Genomic DNA, 19,230 nt, shown 5'->3' on the forward strand with positions numbered 1-19,230 from the left:
AATCATCAAGACTAGTATTTTGCAACCCAGTCTTGATGAAGAGTGCACCAAATTCAATAGGAGGCAAATCCTCTTAATGATTTTGGCAAATCCTTCATCTGTCGTGCACCACCACAACTAATGGCTCCAGTTCCTTTCAGACATAATTCCCACAACTTTTGTGAACTAAATGATGATACATTTTCCAGCTGTATTCTGTTAATTTTTTCAAACATGGGCAAAGCTGTCTGAGACTTGCATAAAAACGCCAAAAGTGGCTAAAAATTTCAACGCCTCAAACAATTTTCAACAGAATTCTTGTGAAAACTGTTTGATGAATTGGGGCCAACGTCTTTAACAATGTTCCTCCTGGTAAAGGCTCGGCAAAACTTGTGGCCCAATTATACAGATATGGTTGAAGAACGTCCATGGCACAGGAGATCTGCATGGTCACTCACTACGTCAACATGCACTTATATATTTAATTTTTTAAACCCTTCAACACATGTATGTATGTGTAAATGTGAATGTGGGTAAAATATAAGAGGAAGTTCAGCAGGAAATACATTATGAACTTGGATTTCCTCATTGATAGGACCACACTAAGAAGTTATCCAAACAAAGTAAATCATCAACTATGGGTAGGTAAAATGTTTCTGGGTTAAAGAAGACAACCACTTTAAATACACGATTAAGAATATTGACCATATAGCTTAAACAATTGAATTTCTGAATAATTCAAAACTTAGGCATGGATTACACAAAAGTTTTGATAAGAACATTATTACATCTTGAAACTTACCTAGAATATCAATAAATTTCTCCTCTGGTTTATGTGTATATTTTGAGACCAGTTTGCTCCAAGGTATCCATTTCTTTTTCTCACCATCAAAATGAAAGTCATAAATAGTAGTTAACTGACCTGAAAAAACCCACAAATTTAATTAATTCCCTTTAGTTAAATCCACCAGATCTGAAATGTAATCTTCTCTGGAGAATGGCTCTTACCCGGAAGTTCTCCAGGTCCAGCTGGAACCTGCTCATCATAACTAGTTGACATTGAGGCTAAACGTTTCATGTACTCATCAAATTTATTTCTTCCATTTTCAAGCAATGTTGCTCCCAATGAGCAGTACAACGCCTCTATGAAGTAGCATTCCAAGATGTCCACATCTTCAACTTCTTTTTCAATTAAAGCATCAAGCATCATAGACAATTGTGTTACCTATACATTTCATAACAAGAGCACAGTTTGTTTTCTTATGTTAAAAGGAAATCTTAAATGTATGTTAAGTATATATCTATATATATAATTGCCTTATTCTGTCTGTCTGTCTGTCTGTCTCCAAAATTGTGTCCTTACCGTGACATGTCCTTACGGTGACAAACAGCGGATTGGCCGCTGGGCTCGCCATGGCCCCGCCCCCCGCACGGATTGGCCACTCGGCTTCACGGATTCGCCATGGCCCCGCCCCCCCGCACGGATTGGCCGCTCGGCCTTACGGATTGGCCGCTCGCCTCGGCTCCTCCCCCCGCACGGATTGGCCGCTCGCCTCGCCTCGGCTCCGCCCCCCCGCACAGATTGGCTACTCTCCCAGGCTCCGCCCCCCCATGGAATGGCCTCTCGCCCCGAGGTGAGCGCATCAAGGTCCTGCAGCGGCGGAACACACACACACACATAAGAACAGACACACACACACATCAGATCACACTCACTCTCACACACACCTCACACACACATCAGATCGCATCCACATACTCACAACATCCCGTGATATTGCTTGCTTCTCGGCGGCGATACTGTGCAGTGACCTTCCAGGACCTTCCGGAGGATCACATGGCCGGAAGCAAGTGATATCTCCGGATGTTGTGATTGTGTGAGCGTGTATGTGCGATATCGTCAGTGTGTGTGTGTGAGTGTATGCGATCGGATGTGTGTGAGTGTGTTCTGATGTGTGAGTGTGTGTGTGTGAGTGTATGTGATCGGATCTGTGAGTGTCAGCAGAGGAGCACGGCGTGCAGCACAGCTGCTGGGACTGCCCACCGGTGGGCACAGGGAGAAGTGGGGTGTGTGTGTGAGTGTATGTGATCAGATGTGTGCGTGTTTACTGTCTGATGTGTGACTGTGGAGCACGATGGGGGGTGCGCAGCATGGGGGATGGAGCACAATGGGGGGTGCGCAGCATGGGTGATGGAGCACGTTGGGGGGTGCGCAGCATGGGTGATGGAGCACGTTTGGGAGTGCGCAGCATGGGGTATAGAGCACGATGGGGAGTGCGCAGCATGGGGGATGGAGCACGATGGGGAATGCGCAGCATGGGGGATGGAGCACGATGGGGAATGCGCAGCATGGGGGATGGAGCACAATGGGGAGTGCGCAGCATGGGGGATGGAGCACGATGGGGGGTGCACAGCATGGGGGATGGAGCACGATGGGGGGTGCGCAGCATGGGGGATGGAGCACGTTTGGGAGTGCGCAGCTTGGGGGATAGAGCACGATGGGGAGTGCGCAGCATGGGGGATGGAGCACGATGGGGAGTGCGCAGCATGGGGGATGGAGCACGTTTGGGAGTGCGCAGCATGGGGGATGGAGCACGATGGGGAATGCGCAGCATGGGGGATGGAGCACGATGGGGAGTACGCAGCATGGGGGATGGAGCACAATGGGGATTGGGGATGGAGCACGATGGGGGTGCGCAGCATGGGGGATGGAGCACGATGGGGGGTGCGCAGCATGGGGGATGGAGCACGATGGGGGGTGCGCAGCATGGGGGATGGAGCACGACGGGGGGTGCACACCTCCCCCCAAAACACACACACACACACACACACACACTGCCACACACGCACTGCACAACACACCACACTGAGAACCACAAACACTGCCCTACACAGACACCCACACACACAGACAATGCCGCACACACACAACACCCAACACACAAACACCGCGGCACACACAAATATACGCACATACTGCACAACACACACATTGCACAAAACATACCTCCCCCCAAAACACACACACACACCCCACACCCACACAAACCGCGCAACACACATACACAATGATACAAACACACAGCGCTCCACAAATAACGCCACACAACGCAACACACAAACAACACCGCTCTCACCCCCCGCCACACCCAGACAACACCCAGAACATGTACAGCCCCTACACAAACACTTGGTAACTACAGACAACAACATCTATATATATATATATATATATATATATATATAACAAAAATCATACATTAACTACACAATACGTAAATTCTAGAATACCCGATGCGTAGAATCGGGCCACTTTCTAGTATATATAGAATTGATTACAGAGACAAAGGACATTGACTAAAGGTCCCCTTTGAAGGTTTTACTGGCAGCAATCCATTGTCCACAAACCCAGGCTCAATCCGGTGTTCATATGAATGTTTCTCATAGGCTTCATACACAGCTAGTCTGCTTAAAGTGAATCTCACTCTTTTGCATTTTTTTTTAAGTTATTAATATGGGCATACAGGTAGCATAAAGGTGAAATTAGCCACAGCTGTATGCATACTGGATAATGCATTGTCAAAAATCCTTCTTTATATCCTCTATCTTCCAGGCTATGTTACATCAGGTATGCGGCCGGAAATCCCGAACCTGCACATTCTGCCTACCATCCCTCCCTGCAATGTTCCACCCTTCTGTGGGCACAGGCTTCAGTTTTGCTGTGCGCAGGCGCCAGGGAGTCACTGCTGCCTCACAGTGCAGTGGAGAGATGGCAGTCAAAATGCGCAGGCGCTGGATTTAAGGCCGCGCACCTGACATCACAGGGACTCTGAAGAGAAGGGGAGAAAGAATCCTGTATAATGAGGACCGGAGGCAGGCTCATCTTTCAGGCAGCACACACCCCATAGCCCGGAAGATAGAAGATATAAAAGAGGACTTTTGCCATAGGATTTTTGCCATACGACACCTCATCCAGGAGGCATACAGGTATGGTAATTTCACCTTTATGCCACCTGTATGCCATATTAAAAACTTAAAAAAAAAAAAAAAGGGTGACAGACTCCCCTTAAAAGAAATTAGTCATCCCAAAATGCCTTTTAAATTACCGATAAAGTGATATTAGGGACTTCAACCCTATAAAAATCATACTTGCTCTGTACCGGTTATTGGTACAGTGCTTGGGAATAACATTTAATCCATATGCAGATGAGCAGGATGCAGTGCACCCATGGTGTGGTGATGAGCTGGATGCACTGTAAATCTTTTCAATTTGCACCTTAAAACTGCTTTAGCTTGTGATGGAGAGCACTCAATTCTAGAGCGAACCTGCCCTGTGTGTGTACATGCGCAGTGATACTGGCTGTGCTGATGGCATGCATACAGTAGCTGGGAGCATTCTCTGCAGACTCCATTTACTGCCATTTCTGGTGTACAATTGGCATCAGCAGAGAGGAACCAAAAAAGAGACCAAACTGAGCCATTGCATACCTGTGCAGTCGACAGAGCTGGAATCAGTGCACATGCGCACACACAGTCCCTCTTGGACTGAGGAGCACTGTCCATCAAAAATCTCAGGCAGTCCTCAAGACGGAAAATCAGTGGTCGTAAAAGTGCACCAAACTCATGGCTGTGCCATGAGTGCTCCGAAGCACCCTCATTTGCACTATACCAGAAACATGTACCATGCTAGTATGATTTTAAGAGGTGTGAAGTCTACTGTATTACTGTATACAGTAGTTAGTCTAAAAGGTATTTTGGCAGTAACAAACTTCCTTTAACCCCTTCAGCCCCGGGGCACTTTCCGTTTTTGCATTTTTGTTTTTTGCTCCCCTTCTTCCGAGAGCCGTAACTTTTTTATTTTTCCGTCAATCTTGCCATATGAGGGCTTGTTTTTTGCGGGACAAGTTGTACTTTTAAATGAAACCATAATTTTTACCATATGGTGTACTGGAAAACAGCAAAAAAATTCCAAGTGGGGAAAAACTGCAAACAAAGTGTGATGGCACAATAGTTTTTGGGATGTTTTATTCACCATGTTCACTATATGGTAAAACTGATGTGTGGGTATGATGCCTGAGGTCGGTGCGAGTTTGTAGACACCAAACATGTATAGGTTTACTTGTATCTTAGGGGTTAAAAAAAATTCAGAAGTTTATCCAATAAAAGTGGCGTACGTTTTGCGCCATTTTCCGAAACCCGTAGCGTTCTCATTTTTTGGGATCTATGGCTCAGTGATGAATGATTTTTTGAGTCTCAAGCTGACGTTTCTAATGGTACCATTTTTGCGCAGATGCTACGTTTTGATCGCCTGTTATTGCATTTTGCGTAAAACTTGCGTCGACCAAAAAACGTAATTTTGGCGTTTGGAATTTTTTTGCCGCTGTAAACAGCAGATTCAGTCACTCTTGTTTTCACCCTGCTCCCAGCCGGGTGAAAACGAAAGTAAAACATCATAGCTGCAGGCGTCATCACATGACCCTGTGCTACGATGGCAACCCCCGAAAGTCACGTGATCACTCACGTGACTTCCGGTGGGGGCGGCGGTAAGTAAAAAACATGGCCGCGCGCATATACATCTCGCTGCCAGACTTTGGCAGCGAGATGTAAGGGGTTAATGTTCCGGGTGGAATGCGATTCCACTCGGAACATGTAGGCACACATGTCAGCTGTTGATAACAGCTGATATGTGCGCCGATCCCCGCCGCCTGCCCGCGGCAGGGGGCGGGGCTTAACGGGACACGCTCCATGATGGATATATCCGTCCATGGTCGTGAAGGGGTTAAGAATAGCCGGTCAGCCCTTTCCCTAAAAGTTTTGGAAAGGCCCTCTCATTCAGCCAGTCAGACCATGTTCTCTTGTAAAACGATGGAGTAAATGCAAGTAAATATCGCCATCTGCTGACAAAAAGATGATAGAACAGAGAAAAGCGGAGAGAATGACAGCAGGACAAACCAAAGAGTGAAGGAAACGTCCCCCTACGAAAGAGAAGAGAGGAGGCACCAGATCAGGTCACAGTTGTACAGCCAACAAAACTGCTGTGTACTAATGAGGGGTAAGTACCTGAAACCCCAGTCTATAGATGGGTTGGCTTGACCATCAGTCATGTTACAAGGCTCATTAAACAATTAGACATTGACTTGCAGGAAGGCTACCCCCATTAGATGGCACTAGCAAGCTAGATTATTTTATTCTGTGAAAGAGCTAATTTGCCATTGACTCACATAATCTAAAACCACAATATAGATAATTACCATGTTTAGATCTGTTTGAGCAACAATAGTTTTTAACTTTTCTCCTTGTTTCCCATCCATGATTCCTTCGATAATCATTTCAATGCAAGGGGGCACGTATTTCTCAAATAAGCGGTTTAATTCAACTTGCTCTTGCTAAAACAGATGAGACAATTTTGCCAAAATTTCAGATCATCTGACGCAATCAATTGAAAGTTAATAAAGTTGCCATAAGTACTTTTTTTATGTCTTTACCTTGTTTTGCCTATTGTTGACCCACTTTTGCCAGTAAGGCCTGTATTTTAGATTCTTGGGGTCTACAAAAACCATTCCACATCGGGACACAGTAGCGGGAGAAGCATATTGTAAATCTCCAACCTAAAGAAATAAGACATACGGATTATACAGCGGCATACGAGACTGCAGATGAAGCAAATCAATATTAAGATGAAAATAGCCTGGACCTCAAACAATAATGTACAGTGTGGCTGAAGTCTAATTCTCTCTCCATTTGCCAAGGTCAAGAGCTTATTGTCATCCATCACTGAATTCATGTTTTCCACCCAGAGAGCATCAACATCCCCATCAAACAAGATATACCTGTAGAAAAGAAATACATGGTTTTATGGCATAACTAATACGCAGCCTCAGCATTTAATAATATATTTCAAGGGTAACTATACATAAGAATATTAAGTGTTAGATAAACGGTAGAATATTAGTGTGATCAGGTTAGAAAATAATGAGTGAAGAACAATTATAAAAAAATGAATGTAAGTGAAAAAAGTAGGATTTGAAGTAGAAAGTATAGTAAGTATAGATATAGGTTCTGAATACTCATACATTTACTGTATGGAAACATTAGGCCATGTTCCCACGTAGCATAGGTATTGCGCATTTTCCTTCTGCATTTCTTTGGGTGCAGATAATATGCTGCGTTTAAGGCTGTGTGCACACACTGAGTATTTGATTGCAGAAATTTCTGCACCAAATCTACATCTCTTGGCAGGAAAAACACATGTTTTTTCAGTGCGTTTTTGTAGCATTTTCGTTGCGTTTTTTGCACGTGTTTTCCTTACATTCGGCTGTGGAAGACGCTGGCAAAAACGCTGAAGAATTGACATGCTGCATTTTATTTTCTGCTGCAAATTTGCAAGGGAAGAAAGCAACGTGCACAAAATTTCAGAATTCTCACTGGGTGGCATAAGGCTAGGCATGAAAAATGAAAAAACTGCAGTAAAAAAATGCAATAAAAACGCACTGTGTGTGCATAGCCTTACAGTAAAAACAAAATGGATGTGATTTTATTAAAACTCCTATCCAAAAAGCTTTCAATTGGCAATAGACATCCTTTCCATGTACGCATGTTCCAGTCCAATAATTATATTTGTTTGGTAACTCAATTCTCTGAGACAAAGACAAGTTGAATTTAATGCAATATTTTCCACGCTTGATAAAGCATTCATAGCACATCTAATGCCTCCTCCTCAATCGAAAAGTTATCTAATATATTCAATAAAAATGTCTTTGGATCAGGCGAATAATAACAGAAGACTCGCTCTTGATAAAGTCTATTATATATTTTCTGAATTGGCTTAAATTAACATATTCCCAAAGCACACGCATCAAATACCTTAACAGGTTTTAATAATCAAGGTATCTTTTTTAAAGAGCACTTGTCACCATTTCTGAGCTATCATCAATGTCCCAGATGTCCCAGTAAAATTACAGGAAATTTCCCTTAGAAGTGAATGAGTCTAAAGACTTGAGTGTAAGGGGTACTTTGCACACTACGACATCGCAAGCCGATGCTGCGATGCCAAGCGCGATAGTCCCCGCCCCCATCGCAGCTGCAATATCATTGTGATAGGTGCCGTAGCGAATAGTGATGAGCGAGCATGCTTGTAACTACTCGGTACTCGCACGAGTATCACTGTACTCGGGCTGCTCGGCGGGTACCGAGTAATTTTGCAATACTCGTGCTTTACTCGTGGTCTTCATCCCTGCATGTTGGCGCTCTTTTGAGAGCCAGCCCTCATGCAGGGATTGGCTGGCAGACCACTGCAATGCCACAGCCCTGTTAGTTGTGGAATTGCAGTGATTGGCCGGCCTGCACAGCGTGACCGAGCCTTTATACCGGCCGGCGCGCTGTGCTCTGTACACAGCCATCTCATATTCCCTGCTTTCCACGCCCACAGGCGCCTATGATTGGTTGCAGTGAGACACGCCCCCACGCTGAGTGACAGGTGTCACACTGCACCCAATCACAGCAGCCGGTGGGCGTGTCTATACTGTGCAGTAAAATAAATAAATAAATAATTAAAAAAACGGCGTGCGGTTCCCCCCAATTTTAATACCAGCCAGATAAAGCCATACAGCTGAAGGCTGGTATTCTCAGGATGGGGAGCTCCACGTTATGGGGAGCCCCCCACCCTAACAATATCAGTCAGCAGCTGGCCAGAATTGCCGCATACATTATATGCGACAATTCTGGGGCTGTACCCGGCTCTTCCCGATTTACCCTGGTGCGTTGGCAAATCGGGGTAATAAGGACTTATTGGAAGCCCATAGCTGCCAATAAGTCCTAGATTAATCATGTCATGCGTCTATGAGACACCCTCCATGATTAATCTGTAAGTTACAGTAAATAAACACACACACCCGAAAAAATCCTTTATTAGAAATAAAAAACACACACATATACCCTGGTTCACCACTTTAATCAGCCCGAAAAAGCCCTCCTTGTCCGGCGTAATCCAGGATGATCCAGCGTCGCATCCAGCGCTGCTGCATGGAGGTGACCGGAGCTGCAGCAGACACCGCCGCTCCGGTCACCTCCACACAGCAAATGAACACAGCCGCGCGATCAGCTGCTGTCACTGAGGTTACCCGCTGTCACCGCTGCATCCACCGGTGGCCGCGGGTAACCTCAGTGACAGCAGCTGATCGCGCGGCTGTGTTCATTTGCTGTGTGGAGGTGACCGGAGCGGCGGTGTCTGCTGCAGCTCCGGTCACCTCCATGCAGCAGCGCTGGATGCGACGCTGGATCATCCTGGATTACGCCGGACATGGAGGGCTTTTTCGGGCTGATTAAAGTGGTGAACCAGGGTATATGTGTGTGTTTTTATTTCTAATAAAGGATTTTTTCTGGTGTGTGTGTGTTTATTTACTGTAACTTACAGATTAATCATGGAGGGTGTCTCATAGACGCCTGACATGATTAATCTAGGACTTATTGGCAGCTATGGGCTTCCAATAAGTACTTATTACCCCGATTTGCCAACGCACCAGGGCAAATCGGGAAGAGCCGGGTACAGCCCCAGAACTGTCGCATATAATGTATGCGGCAATTCTGGGCGGCTGTTGGCTGATATTGTTAGGGTGGGGGGCTCCCCATAACGTGGAGCTCCCCATCCTGAGAATACCAGCCTTCAGCCGTATGGCTTTATCTGGCTGGTTTTAAAAATGGGGGGAACCGCACGCCGTTTTTTTAAATTATTTATTAATTTTAATTATTAATTTTAATTATTTATTAAATAATTAAAAAAAAACGGCGTGCGGTTCCCCCCATTTTTAAAACCAGCCAGATAAAGCCATACGGCTGAAGGCTGGTATTCTCAGGATAGGGAGCTCCACGTTATGGGGAGCCCCCCACCCTAACAATATCAGCCAACAGCTGCCCAGAATTGCCGCATACATTATATGCGACAGTTCTGGGACTGTACCCGGCTCTTCCCGATTTACCCTGGTGCGTTGGCAAATCGGGGTAATAAGGAGTTATTGGCAGCCCATAGCTGCCACTAAATCCTAGATTAATCATGTCAGGCGTCTATGAGACACCTTCCATGATTAATCTGTAAATTACAGTTAAAAAACACACACATCCGAAAAATCCTTTATTAGAAATAAAAAACACTAACAAAGTCCCTCATTACCAATTTATTAACCCCGACAAACCCTCCATGTCCGGCGTACTCCACGGACTCCGGCGTCGCGTCCAGCTCTGCTGCATGGAAGTGACAGGAGCTGCAGAAGACACCGCCGCTCCGGTCACCTCCACGCAGCTAATGAAGACAGCCGTGCGATCAGCTGAGCTGTCACTGAGGTTACCCGCTGTCACTGGATCCAGTGACGGCGGGTAACCTCAGTGACAGCTCAGCTGATCGCGCTACTCACCTCATTTGCTGCGTGGAAGTGACCGGAGCGGCGGTGTCTTCTGCAGCTCCGGTCACCTCTATGCAGCAGCGCAGGATGCGACGCTGGACCATCCTGGATGACGCCGGACATGGAGGGCTTTTTGGGGCTGATTAAAGTGGTGAACCAGGGAATGTGTGTGTGTTTTTTATTTCTAATAAAGGATTTTTCGGGTGTGTGTGTTTATTTACTGTAACTTACAGATTAATCATGGAGGGTGTCTCATAGACGCCTGACATGATTAATCTAGGATTTAGTGGCAGCTATGGGCTGCCATTAACTCCTTATTACCCCGATTTGCCAAAGCACCAGGGCAAATCGGGAAGAGCCGGGTACAGCCCCAGAACTGTCGCATATAATGTATGCGGCAATTCTGGGCGGCTGCTGACTGATATTGTTAGGCTGGGGGGCTCCCCATAACGTGGAGCTCCCCATCCTGAGAATACCAGCCTTCAGCCGTATGGCTTTATCTGGCTGGCATTAAAATGGGGGGGACCGCACGCCGTTTTTTTTTAATTATTTATTAATTTATTTTACTGCACAGTATAGACACGCCCACCGGCTGCTGTGATTGGGTGCAGTGTGACACCTGTCACTCAGCGTGGGGGCGTGTCTCACTGCAACCAATCATAGGCACCGGTGGGCGGGGAAAGCAGGGAATAGGAGATTGTTTAATGAGCGGCCGGCTTTTTCAAAATAGTAAAAGCCGCCGGTCACCTCCACGCAGCTAATGAAGGGAATAGCGCGATCAGCTGCTGTCAGTCAGGTAACTCCCGGCCACCGCTGGATCCAGCGGTGCCGCGATTAACCTCAGTGACAGCAGCTGATCGCTCTACTCACCTCAGTTGGTGCATGGAGCTGACTGGAGCGGCGGTGAGTAGCGCGATCTGCTGAGCTGTCACTGAGGTTACCCGCTGTCACTGCATCCACCGCTGGATCCAGGTAACCTCAGTGACAGCTCAGCTGATCGCTATACTCATCTCATTAGCTGCGTGGAGGTGACCGGAGCGGCGGTGTCTTCTGCAGCTCCTGTCACTTCCATGCAGCAGAGCTGGACGCGACGCTGGAGGACTGTGGAGTACGCCGGACATGGAGGGTTTGTCGGGGTTAATAAATTGGTAATGAGGGACTTTGTTAGTGTTTTTTATTTCTAATAAAGGATTTTTCGGGTGTGTGTGTTTTTTAACTGTAATTTACAGATTAATCATGGAAGGAATCTCGGGGAGACGCCTGACATGATTAATCTAGGATTTAGTGGCAGCTATGGGCTGCCATTAACTCCTTATTACCCCGATTTGCCAACGCACCAGGGTAAATCGGGAAGAGCCGGGTACAGCCCCAGAACTGTCGCATCTAATGTATGCGGCAATTCTGGGCGGCTGCTGACTGATATTGTTAGGGTGGGGGGCTCCCCATAACGTGGAGCTCCCCATCCTGAGAATACCAGCCTTCAGCCGTATGGCTTTATCTGGCTGGTATTAAAATTGGGGGGACCGCATGCCGTTTTTTTTAATTATTTAATTATTTATTTCACTGCACAGTATACACACACCGGCTGCTGTGATTGGTTGCAGTGAGACAGCTGTCACTCAGTGTGGGAGCGTGTCTCACTGCAACCAATCATAGGCGCCGAAAAGCAGGACAGCAGGGAATAGGAGATTGATTAATGAGCGGCCGGCTTTTTCAAAAGAGGAAAAGCCACCGGAGTTTGAACAGCTGTGCAGCGCCGCGGCAGTGATCGGGGAACGGTAAGTAAGAGAGAGGGGGGGAACTGACCGACAGACTGTGAGAGGGGGACAGACAAGACAGAGAGAGACAGACCGACGGACTGAGGGAGATAGAATAAAAAAAAAAAAATGACCGACATCGCTAGTAAAAAGCACAAAACGTGCGTTTTGGACATCGGAGTGCCACACAAGGTTTTCATGTAAAATCTTTCATGTATTAATCTCAAAAAGTAACATACACCAGCTCTATCTCACTATTGGGTATGTGCCCTTAACATTTCCGCCATGAAAATTCATTTTGGTGTCATTTTGGAAGGTTTTCTGGTGAGTCCGTAAAAATGGCGTAAAACTCGGACAAAATTGTTCACATCTGTGACTTTTGAGTGATAAATGCTTCAAGGGGTCTTCCCCATGCTGATGCCATGTCATTTGAGCACTCTTCTGAGACTTTTGTGACATTTTTAGGGTTTCTCCATGCTGCCGGGGGGTCATTTCACAAAAATACTCGGGTCTCCCATAGGATAACATTGGGCTCGGTGCTCGGGCCGAGTACACGAGTATCTTGGGAGGCTCGGCCCGAGCTTCGAGCACCCGAGCTTTTTAGTACTCGCTCATCACTAGTAGCGAATATTATCGCTACGGCTGCTTCACATACACTTACCTGCCGTGCGACGTCGCTCTGGCCGGCGAACCGCCTCCTTATTAAGGGGGCGGGTCGTGCGGTGTCACTGTGACGTCACACGGCAGGCGGCCAATAGGAGCGGAGGGGCAGAGATGAGCGGGATGTAAACATCCCGCCCACCTCCTTCCTTCCGCATTGCAGCCGGGACGCAGGTAGATGTTCCTCGCTCCTGCGACTTCACACACAGCGATGTGTGCTGCCGCTGGGGCGACGAACAACATCGGACCGTCGCGTCAGCGTTATTATGGAATTCGCCGACGCTACACCGATATTACGATTACGACGCTTTTGCGCTCGTTAATCGTATCATCTAGGATTTACACACTACAATGTCGAGAGCGACGCAGGAAGTGCGTCACTTTCGACATGACCCCACCGACATCGCACCTGCGATGTCGTAGTGTGCAAAGTACCCCTTAGTGTTGCTCAATACTTTACATGATGTACCTTTCATATCACTAGTATATAGCTGACTTCTACATAATACAATTTTGTTTTAGTAAAAGACCATGTTACATCTTACTTAGGAGCCTATATTCTGTGATATTTGATAGGAAAATTCTTCCGTATGGATAAATAATTTATGTCCAAAGACAATATACCCTTTAATGAAACCCCTCATAAATTATAGGGGCCGTTGGGCACTGGAGGCGTCTGTCATGTGATTGGAACAAAACTTTATTCTCTACTCTCTTACCGTCTCTCTTTTTTATCAGTTGGCTTGTTGATTTCCCGGAAGATGTTTGAAAGCACACCATCAGTCCAGTCCCTGGTTGTTGGGTCCAGGATACCGTACAATTCAATCACACTCATGGCCTTGGGATTCAGCGTATATAACTTTGTTGTGAGACCAAGTCTGGTAAAGATAATATTTTTTTCTCATTAGCAATGTTTGATATTATTCAGATTATAAATAATTAATTTCTGTCCCTAAAATAGTGCCTACACATTATATATATATATATATATATATGTATATATATAATATATAGAGCTGAGTGTATTTGTGTGTGTGTGTATGGGTGTATGTCCGCTAAAGGAATCCGCACCGTCGCATTTACAGTCACGAAATTTTGCACAGACGCCTCATGTGACCCAAGGAGCATCGTAGACTATGTTTTGACAGAAAAATGTAACCCCGTGCTTTACAGTTAGTCTCTAAAATCCTGCTGCCATTAAAGTGAATGGAGGTGGGAGCTATAGGTTATTAATAGCAAATGTCAGTGGTTGCTAAAGAAACAAAATAAACGTTTTTTTTTAAAAAGTTAGTTGAAGCTTATGCGTGAGGTTATGTGATGTCGGTGGAGAGATGGATAGAGAGACAAAAAAAGACAGACAGACCTGGAAAGAGACAGACGGGCAAAGAGACAGACGGGCAAAGAGACGGACGGGCAAAGAGACAGACGGGCAAAGAGACAGACGGGCAAAGAGACAGACGGGCAAAGAGATAGACGGGCAAAGAGACAGACGGGCAAAGAGACAGATGGGGAAAGAGACAGACGGGCAAAGAGACAGACGGGCAAAGAGACAGACGGGCAAAGAGACAGACGGGCAAAGAGACAGACGGGGAAAGAGACAGACGGGGAAAGAGACAGATGGGGAAAGAGACAGACCCAGAAAGAGACAGACCCAGAAAGAGACAGACCCAGAAAGAAACAGACCCAGAAAGAAACAGACCAAGACAGACGGAAAAGAGACAGACGGGGAAAGAGACAGACACACACATAGAGACAGACACAGAGATAGAGAGAAACAGACAGACACAGAGATGGAGACAGATAGACTGATACAAATACAGACAGAGATAGAAATAGTCAGACAGAGACATAGAGACAGACAAGGAAGGAGACAGACAGAGAGACAGACAGCGACACACAGACAGAGACTGGGAGAGAGACAGAGAGACAGTTACTATCCCAGCTAATATTTTATATATATATATATATATATATATATATATATATATATATATATACCGTATTTTTCGGACCATAAGACGCACTTTTTTTCCCCCCAAATGTTGGGGGAAAGTTGGGGGTGCGTCTTATGGTCTGACTATAGGGCTGCAGCTGGGAATGAGGGTGCTGCAGGTCATCGGGGGCACGAGCAGGCAGCAGCAGCGCCTGCCGTGACCACGTGGGCCCGCTCATTACATATGCACGCCCATCCTCCCGCCCATCTCTCAGCGCTGAAGCCGGCACTGACAGGTGGGCGGGAGGACGAGCGGGGACGCGCGCATAGCAAAGAGCCGGCCGCATGATCACCCCTGGCAATTACAGCCTGGAGTGATCATGTGCGGCTGTATTCACGGCTGTATTCACTGCTCCCCGCGCGTCATTACCAGCGCGGGGTGCAGTGAATCAGTACACTCACCCGTCCCCGTGTGTGGAGCCGCCCCCCTGCTTCACGCGATGACTTCCTGTCTGTGCCGGTCAGCTGATCTGTGCTGAGCCGGTCAGCTGATCTGTGCTGAGCCGGTCAGCTGATCTGTGCTGAGCCGGTCAGCTGATCGGCACAGACAGGAAGACATCGCGTGCTGCAGGGGAACGGCTCCACACACACAGGTCAGCGTGCCAGAGAGGAAGATGTGATCGCTGCTGCAGGGAGTGAGGAAAAGGTGAGTATAAACGTTTATTTTTTTTCTCTGTGGTATAGGATACAGGCCATATACCAGGATGGTATATGAGCACGATGGGGGGGCATGTGAACAGGCTGGATGGGGGGGGCATGTGAACAGGCTGGATGGGGGGGGCATGTGAACAGGCTGGATGGGGGGGCATGTGAACAGGCTGGATGGGGGGGCATGTGAACAGGCTGGATGGGGGGGGCATGTGAACAGGCTGGATGGGGGGGGCATGTGAACAGGCTGGATGGGGGGGGGCATGTGAACAGGCTGGATGGGGGGGCATGTGAACAGGCTGGATGGGGGGGGCATGTGAACAGGATGGATGGGGGGGGGGGTATGTGAACAGGCTGGATGGGGGGGGGTATGTGAACAGGCTGGATGGGGGGGTTATGTGAACAGGCTGGATGGGGGGGTTATGTGAACAGGCTGGATGGGGGGGGTATGTGAACAGGCTGGATGGGGGGGGTATGTGAACAGGCTGGATGGGGGGGGGTATGTGAACAGGCTGGATGGGGGGGTATGTGAACAGGCTGGATGGGGGGGGTATGTGAACAGGCTGGATGGGGGGGGTATGTGAACAGGCTGGATGGGGGGGGTATGTGAACAGGCTGGATGGGGGGGTATGTTAACAGGCTGGATGGGGGGGGTATGTGAACAGGCTGGATGGGGGGGGTATGTGAACAGGCTGGATGGGGGGGTATGTGAACAGGCTGGATGGGGGGGTATGTGAACAGGCTGGATGGGGGGGGTATGTGAACAGGCTGGATGGGGGGGTATGTGAACAGGATGGATGGGGGTTTATAGCAGGATCATATACAAGGCAGGAGGATCATTACCAGGATGGGGTACCTTAGTAGAGAATTTGGGGACATTACCCCCATAACAGTGTCAGCAGCAGATCCTCGCCCTATAACAGTGTGTCATGACCACATTTTTTGCTTAAAGTTTTATTTTCCCATTTTCCTCCTCTAAAACCAGGGTGCGTCTTATAGTCCGGTGCGTCTTATAGTCCGAAAAATACGGTATATATACACACACACACAGTTTCACACAAAACCACAAGTGAGTTTGAACGGGCATAGCCTGCTTGAAACCTTGAAACAAAAGTGTCTACCCACAATTTTGGGAAGGTACCATCAATTTCTCCTTCCCATTTTTGGAGTTTGTGTGAAATTATGTCCAAGTTGCCATTTTTGTGCTGTTACAATAAACATAAAGGAAATAATCACATGATTAACAAAACATGCATGATAGCAATAATTTTCAGGGAGAAATACTTCATTTTCTGGATCAATTTCAAGTACACCAACACTTTCGGACATGACTGTGTGTATATATTGTACAGTCATGGCCAAAAGTTTTGAGAATGCTACAAATATTAACTTTTACAAAGTCTACTGCTAAAGTTTTTCTAATGGCAATTTGCATATACTCCAGAATGTCATAAAGAGTGATCAGCTTAACAGCAATTACTTGCAAAGTCAATATTGGCTAAGAAAATGAACTTTAACCCCCAAAACACATTTCAACATCATTGCATTCCTGCCTTAAAAGGAGCAGCTAACATTGTTTTAGTGATTGTTCCATTAACACAGATGTGGGTGTTGATGAGGATAGGGCTGGCGATCAATCAGTCATGATTAAGTAAGAATGACACCACTGGACACTTTAAAAGGAGTCTGGTGCTTGGTATCATTGTTTCACTTCAGTTAACCATGGTTATCTCTAAAGGAACACGTGCAGCCATTATTGCTCTGCAAAAAAATGGCCTAACAGCGAAGAGTATCGCAGCTACAAAGATTGCACCTCAGTCAACAATCTATCGCATCATCAAGAACTTCAAGGAGAGAGCTTCTATTGTTGCCAAAAAGGCTCCAGGGCACCCAAGAAGGACCAGCAAACGCCAGGACCGTATCTTAAAACTGTTACAGCTGTGGGATCGGACTACCAGCAGTGCCGAGCTAGCTCAGCAATGGCAGCAGGCTGGTGTGAGTGCTTCTGCATGCACTGTGAGGCGGAGATTGCTTGAGCAAGGCCTGGTTTCAAGGAGGGCAGCAAAGAAGCCACTTCTCTCCAGAAAAAACATCAGGGACTGACTGATATTCTGCAAAAGGTACAGGGAGTGGACTGCTGAGGACTGGGGTAAAGTCATTTTCTCAGATGAATCCCCTTTTCGATTGTTTGGGACATCTGGAAAACAGCTTATTAGGAGAAAAAGAGGTGAGCGCTACCACCAGTCTTGTCTCATGCCAACTGTTAAGCATCCTGAAACGATTCATGTGTGGGGTTGCTTCTCAGCCAAGGGAATCGGCTCACTCACAGTCTTGCCTAAAAACACAGCCATTAATAAAGAATGGTATCAGAATGTCCTCCAAGAGCAACTTCTCCCAACTGTCCAAGAGCAGTTTGGCGCCCAACAATGCCTTTTCCAGCATGATGGAGCACCTTGCCATAAAGCAAAGGTGATCACTAAATGGCTCATAGAACAAAACATAGAGATTTTGGGTCCATGGCCTGGAAACTCCCCAGATCTTAATCCCATTGAGAACTTGTGGGCAATCATCAAGAGACGGGTGGACAAACTAAAACCAACAAATTCTGGCAAAATGCAAGCATTGCTTATGCAAGAATGGACAGCTATCAGTCAGGATTTGATCCAGAAGTTGATTGAGAGCATGCCAGGGAGAATTGCAGAGGTCCTGAAGAAGAAGGGTCAACACTGCAAATATTGACTTGCTGCATTAACTCATTCTAACTGTCAATATAACCTTTTGGTACTCATAATATGATTGTAATTATATTTCTGTATGTGATGTAAACATCAGACAAACACAATTAAAAACCAGAGGGCAACAGATCATGTGAAAATATAATTTTCGCGTCATTCTCAAAACGTTTGGCCATGACTGTATATTTTATATATATATATATATATATATATATATATATATATACACACACATATATATATATAATATACATATATATATATATATATATATATATACATATATAGTCGTGGCAGCATAAAGTTCGCCCAGACTAGTCTTTGTATTAACACGATTTGGAAGAACAACTATGCATCTGAATTTCCTGACTTGACTTTAATCTCCTCACCTGCATACACATTTAAAGTCCCTTTGCTTTTGTGCTTCCTACCTGTTTGTAATTCTTTCATGTGCCTCACCCCTGCTGGTCAGCTGATGTTCATCTGGGTCAATGAGACATGTATATAAGTACTGCACTAGGTCTATGACCGTGGTCTGTGTGCGTGCCTCTGGATAAGTGCCTCATAAGTGTCAGAAATATACCAGAAATGAACCAGACATGACCAGAAGGTAAACTTCAGCTCTTTCTAACCAAGTTTTCCACTGACACAACTTACTTGTTAAATCATATACTTACCACACTACCCCCACCATGTTCACCTATGCCCTCACAGTCTTTGCCCCTCTCCTCCTCACTCTCCTTCACTATCCCCACACCCCAGCACCCTCTAAGCAAATATTCATCTCCCCCTCCCTCCTGCCTTCTCATCTGTCCTCATCTGCTGACCTACTCCTGAACCTCTGGTCGCTCCTAATATCGCGCAGACCATGCCGTCCACTCTCCTTCTCCCACCTGCTCTCCCTTTCTCTACTCCTTCTCACTGCTGGTGACATAGCCCCCAATCCTGGCCCCCCGTGGATGGTACACCCCTCTTTATCACCCACCCACCACTCTCCACATAATAGTAACTACCGCAATCTATCCAACATAAAAACTATTCCCCTCTCACCCACTCTGCCGCCC

General features: G+C 46.5%; 1 protein-coding gene across 1 annotated transcript in view; it reads right to left on the reverse strand.

Annotated features, from left to right (window-relative positions):
* DNAH10 (dynein axonemal heavy chain 10) overlaps window positions 1–19,230 on the reverse strand; it is a 238,147-nt gene that overhangs the window by 92,710 nt on the left and 126,207 nt on the right. The window contains exons 39-44 of the mRNA XM_075322704.1: window positions 13,510–13,668; window positions 6,674–6,809; window positions 6,465–6,587; window positions 6,231–6,365; window positions 988–1,204; window positions 782–901 (exon numbers count right to left, since the gene is read on the reverse strand). Of these exons, the coding sequence (XP_075178819.1) occupies window positions 782–901; window positions 988–1,204; window positions 6,231–6,365; window positions 6,465–6,587; window positions 6,674–6,809; window positions 13,510–13,668 (890 nt within the window). The remainder of the gene's footprint in view (window positions 1–781; window positions 902–987; window positions 1,205–6,230; window positions 6,366–6,464; window positions 6,588–6,673; window positions 6,810–13,509; window positions 13,669–19,230) is intronic.

This window comes from Anomaloglossus baeobatrachus, chromosome 1 (assembly GCF_048569485.1).
Source record: "Anomaloglossus baeobatrachus isolate aAnoBae1 chromosome 1, aAnoBae1.hap1, whole genome shotgun sequence".
In the NCBI taxonomy this organism is placed as follows: Eukaryota; Metazoa; Chordata; class Amphibia; order Anura; family Aromobatidae; genus Anomaloglossus; species Anomaloglossus baeobatrachus.